The sequence below is a fragment of the Sapajus apella genome, unplaced genomic scaffold (assembly GCF_009761245.1).
Source record: "Sapajus apella isolate SASKATOON/1434 unplaced genomic scaffold, GSC_monkey_1.0 scaffold6321, whole genome shotgun sequence".
In the NCBI taxonomy this organism is placed as follows: domain Eukaryota; kingdom Metazoa; phylum Chordata; class Mammalia; order Primates; family Cebidae; genus Sapajus; species Sapajus apella.
Window position 1 is genome coordinate 1 of NW_022443245.1, and position 1,840 is coordinate 1,840.

Below are 1,840 nucleotides of genomic sequence, written 5' to 3' on the forward strand. Positions count from 1 at the left end.
TATGTTCTGGAATCATATGCACTACCTTATATAATGGGTAAAAGAAATGACATAACAAATAAAAAACTGAATAAATGAAACAATGCTCAGATGGAAGTTTAATATCCAAAGGTAGATTTTAAAAAACTGTACATTTCTTTAGTATGGTTCATTTGAATTGTTAAGAATTTTTTTGGGGAATATACTTCACTGCAGTTTGTTGGCTATTTGTATTTTTCTTCCCGTTGATACATATTGTTCACATAATGTAAAAATTTGAGTTAATTTGTACAATCAAAAAACAAATTATTTTGTAAAGTAAAAATAATAATTTTAGTTTAATTTCAACACAAAGAGCTGCACATAAAATCTAGAATTAAGCTTCAGCCCAGAGCTAGCATGGAAGGCCACAGAGGGACTGGTAAAATGTTTTGCAGATATCTGCTTTAATACAACACAGATATATGAAGTCTTATATAGTTATCTAGAGCAGTGCTGGAGTAAGTGAAAATCTTCATGTCCTTCCCAAAATTATACCACTAGCATTTAAGAATAAGAAATATGTTTTAATAATGATCTTGATAACTAAAGGGCATTCAAGGCATTTAATGTTTTACTTTTATTGTGGAAATTAGATTAAAAGAGATTCGTTTACATTTGACTCTCAACTTTTGAGTTTTCAAAAAAAGATTTTTAATGTCTATTTTAGGGGTTTTTTGATCCTGTAGAAAATATTAACCATCTCTATACTTTATTAGATGTTACAACCAAAATTGTCCAAAAATGTGACTTCACCTTTCTTACTAAAGTAACTTATTGTTAGAAAACTATTTCCCTCAAAACTTCTAATTTCCATTTATTTACGCATGCCTATGCATTTATTTTTTTCTCTTTTACAGTGAATATTACTCTGCATCCTGAAAGAGCCAATAGTCATATCTTCCTGCATGGAGATTTGAGAAGCGTGAATGTTGGATGTGAACCTCAAGAGAATCCCCATATCACTGCAACACCTGGATGTTTTCTTGCATGGGGTGCTCAGAGTTTCACCTCTGGCAAATATTATTGGGAGGTTCAGGTAGGGGACTCTTGGAACTGGGCTTTCGGTGTCTGTAATGATTATTGGAAAGAGAATAGTTGGAATGACAAAAGAGATGAAGAGGAGGGACTCTTTCTTCTTGGATGTGTTAAAGACAGTCACTGCGCTCTCTTTACCACCTCCCCACTTATGTTTCAATATGTACCAAGACCTACTAGCCGACTAGGAATATTTCTGGATTATGAAGGTAGAACTGTGAGCTTTGTTAACGTTGATCAAAGTTCCCTTATACATACCATCTCTAATTGCTCCTTCTCACCTTATATCTGGCCTATCTTTTCCTGTAGTCACTTTTGACTAGAGACAAATTAGAAATGTGTCTGTAGGGTGTCAGACCCACTTTATTTCAGGAAGCCCTTTTACTCATGTCTTATCAAACGAACACATAGGTTGTAGTTTATTGAATTGCCTTCTAATGTCATCAGAATTTATTATGCTGCCATTAAATATGGTAAAAACACTAAAAACATATTTTGGTTCTTTATTCATTTTGGGAACATCATCAACCACAATGGATAGTGTAGAATATAATATGTTTTCTGGCTTGTCTTTATTTCTTTCACTGAGTAAGATAATAGATGACAGAGGTGTCTGACTGAAGTCAAAATCAATGGAAGAGTGTGGAGATTTTGTGCTTAATTAAAAAGACTTGGACTTGATTTAGTGTTCCTATTGATTGTCTTTATCTAATTGCTTTTGTTTTTGTTTTTGCTCTGTCACCCAGGCTGGAGTGCAGTTGTGCAATCTTGGCTAACTGCAATT

The 1,840-nt window shown here is 33.4% G+C and overlaps 1 protein-coding gene across 1 annotated transcript; it reads left to right on the top strand.

The window, feature by feature from the left end:
- Nucleotides 1–878: 878 nt before the first annotated feature.
- On the top strand, nt 879–1,375 carry LOC116548027 (tripartite motif-containing protein 51-like; the record flags this gene model as incomplete). The annotated part of the gene is made up of 1 exon (XM_032273718.1): nt 879–1,375. A coding segment is annotated over one exon (497 nt), but the record flags the coding sequence as incomplete, so codon positions are not given.
- Between the last annotated feature and the right edge of the window lie 465 nt (nt 1,376–1,840).